Source organism: Haliaeetus leucocephalus, unplaced genomic scaffold (genome assembly GCF_000737465.1).
Source record: "Haliaeetus leucocephalus isolate CR32 unplaced genomic scaffold, Haliaeetus_leucocephalus-4.0 Scaffold668, whole genome shotgun sequence".
Taxonomy (NCBI): domain Eukaryota; kingdom Metazoa; phylum Chordata; class Aves; order Accipitriformes; family Accipitridae; genus Haliaeetus; species Haliaeetus leucocephalus.
The window spans coordinates 1511597-1514233 of record NW_010973104.1 but is presented as its reverse complement, the minus strand read 5'-3'; the positions used below and the strand labels follow the sequence as shown (position 1 = coordinate 1514233).

The following is a 2637-nucleotide window of genomic DNA, read 5'->3' as shown; positions in this document are numbered from 1 at the left end:
AGTGGGGTAGGGATGGGGGGGCCCTGGGAGGACGGCAGGGGCCTGGCAGCCCTGGGTGCTGCTGAAGGAGCCAGCGCTGTGGCGCAAGCTCCGCTGGCAAACACCGGCACCGTGCAGCTGTGCCGTGACCCCGCCGCGGGGCCTGGCAGCCCGCCACGGCCTCCTGTGCTGCCCACCCGGCCATTGCCCCCAAACACAGATAAGGTCCCCGGGAATGGGTCCCCACCCCGATCCGGCCCCCGATAATGCCGAGTGTTTCCCACCGCTGGCGCCGTCGGCACGCCGCTTCCCGTCCCACGCCCGTGAGAACACGCTGCCTGGCTGCAAACAGCAATAAATATTTATTTCTGCAGGGCGGGCTGGGCGGAAAGGGGGGTCACGGCCATGTGCCCCCACCCCAGGGGAAGGAAGGCCATGAGGATGCCTGCAATGTGTTACCGGAAAAGTCCCCTTGTCCCCTGGGGCGGGGGGATTGTCATGCAGCCGGCATGTGTGTCCCCCCAAACCCCAGCCCCACTGCAGCCCCAACCCCCGGGGTGATGCACAGGGGTGTAAAAGTTGCACCCCATGCAGGGTGCCCCCCCCGCAGTGGGGCTCGGCAGGGGGGGGGGGGGGTCAGTTGCATTGTGCAATGGCAGAGCCGAGTGCCACCGGCCCCCCCGGCTCCTCGGACCCTCAAGCCATGGGCCAGCGCGCGGGCAGCTCCAAGTCGCCCATCTCCTCCTGGTAGAGGCGGTTGAAGAGGGCGTTTTGCAGGGGGGAGAAGTGGTCGCGCCAATCCCCCACCACGCCTGCGGGACGGAGGGGACGGGGTGACAGGGAGGCTGCAGCCGGGGCCAGCCCCCCCCCCGCATCCCCCCGCACCCCGTGTCCCCCCCATCACCTTTCCTCATGAAGCATCCCTGGCTGTGGTCCATGATCTCGGTGGGAATGAGGGAGTAGTTGACCATGGCGTTGTCCCGCATGGTGGCGAAGCTGCAGTGCTGCTCCAGGGCTCCCAGCGTCTCCGGTCCCAGCGGGCAGCCCAGGAAGGCGCTGAGCCGCTGCGCCGTGCCGCGCAGGTCCTGCGCCGGAGGGGACGGTCAGCCCCGGGGCAGCCGGTGGGGACGGGGACGGGGACACGCACCGGCGCTCACCTGGTGGAGCTCCTCGTAGGTGACGTAGAAGATGTCCAGGAGCTGCCGCTGGGCCAGCCAGCCCTTGACGTGGTCAAACCAGGAGCCGTAGTGCACTGGGGGGGGGACATGGGGGGGTGACGGAGGGGCCCCGTGGCCGAGTCCCGGGACCCCAGGGACCCCCCCAGCCCTTACCTGTGCCCTCGAGGAACCGTGTGAGGAAGGTGTCGAAGGAGCCGGGGTCAGGCAGGAACTTGGCCAGGCGGTGGAAGTGGTAGAAGGAGACAGCGACGTCCTTGGGGTTCCTAGCCACGTAGATCACCTGGGGGGGGGGGGGGCATCAGCCCCACGGCCGGGGGGGGAATTCCGCTCTGCCCCGCTCAGAAAGCCCCCGGCAATCACCCTGGCTGCGGGAAGCCCCATGGGCACAAGATACCCCTGTGGGGAACCCCCAGACCATCCCGGCCCCCCCCCAGCCCTCACCTTGGCCTTGCTCTGCTGCAGGGCAGGGGCCAGGACGCGGGCAGGCAGGTGGGTGGTGATGAGCCGGCGGGCGGCCGTATCCTGCAATGCCTCCCTGAAGTAGATCTGCTCCAGCCACGGTGCCCGCTCCCAGTTGGGGATGGTTTTGGCCGGCAGGACGTCCCCGCGGCTGAACAGCAGCGTCAGGATCTCCTGCATCCAGGTGGTGCCTGGGGAAGCGGGCGTCAGGGCAGCGCCAGCCCTGCGCCGGGCACCACGTGGCACGGCATGGCACGGCACGGCATGGCATGGCAAAGTGTGGCAGGGCAAAGCGTGGAATGGCATGGCATGGCTCACCACGGCGCACCATGGCATGGCGTGGCACAGCATGGAATGGCAAAGCGTGGAACGGCACAGCACGGCTCACCGTGGCACACCATGGCATGGCGTGGCACGGCATGGCACAGCTCGCCATGGCATGGTGTTTCTCAGCACAGAAGGGCACAGCAGGGCAGAGCATGGCATGGCGTGGTACAACGCAGCGCTGTATGGCATGGCGTAGCTCAGCACCGCATGGCACAGTACCCCATGGCACAGCGTGGCACAGCACAGCAGGGCACAGCGCAGCACAGCGTGCCATCGTACGGCACAGGGTGGCGCGGCACAGATCGGCACAGCTCAGCATGGCGTGGCGTGGATTGGCACTGCAGAGCATGGCACGGGGCAGCAGCTGGCCTGGCAGTGCCGTCTGGGACCCCCAGAGCCCCCACCAGTCAGTCACACCAGTCCAGGGTTGGGGACAGGATGGGGCTGGGGAGGGTGTGGGGGCAGCTGCCCCCCACCCACAGTGCCGGGCTTCTGGGGGGGTGGGAGCCGATGGCTGGGGCCGGGGGTCCCCTGCGCTGTGCCCAGAGGGGCCGGTGGCCACCGGGCTGCGGGGGCCGGGGGGGGGGCCCCTGCGCGGGAAAGAGCTGGCCCCGAGTCCAACCCCCTCCCAGCCACGCAGGCAGCTCCCGGTCCTGCCGGCAAGCCAAGGGCCGCGTGGTAGAGCCTGCCCGTG

At 69.3% G+C, this 2637-nt stretch overlaps 1 protein-coding gene across 1 annotated transcript in view; it reads right to left on the bottom strand.

The window, feature by feature from the left end:
* Positions 1–675: 675 nt before the first annotated feature.
* The window catches only part of LOC104839416 (sulfotransferase family cytosolic 2B member 1-like), a 2145-nt gene continuing 183 nt past the window's right edge, over positions 676–2637 (bottom strand). Inside the window, exons 2-6 of the mRNA XM_010579702.1 lie at positions 1599–1807; positions 1311–1437; positions 1137–1231; positions 884–1064; positions 676–791 (exon numbers count right to left, since the gene is read on the bottom strand). Coding sequence (XP_010578004.1) covers positions 676–791; positions 884–1064; positions 1137–1231; positions 1311–1437; positions 1599–1807 — 728 coding nt within the window. The remainder of the gene's footprint in view (positions 792–883; positions 1065–1136; positions 1232–1310; positions 1438–1598; positions 1808–2637) is intronic.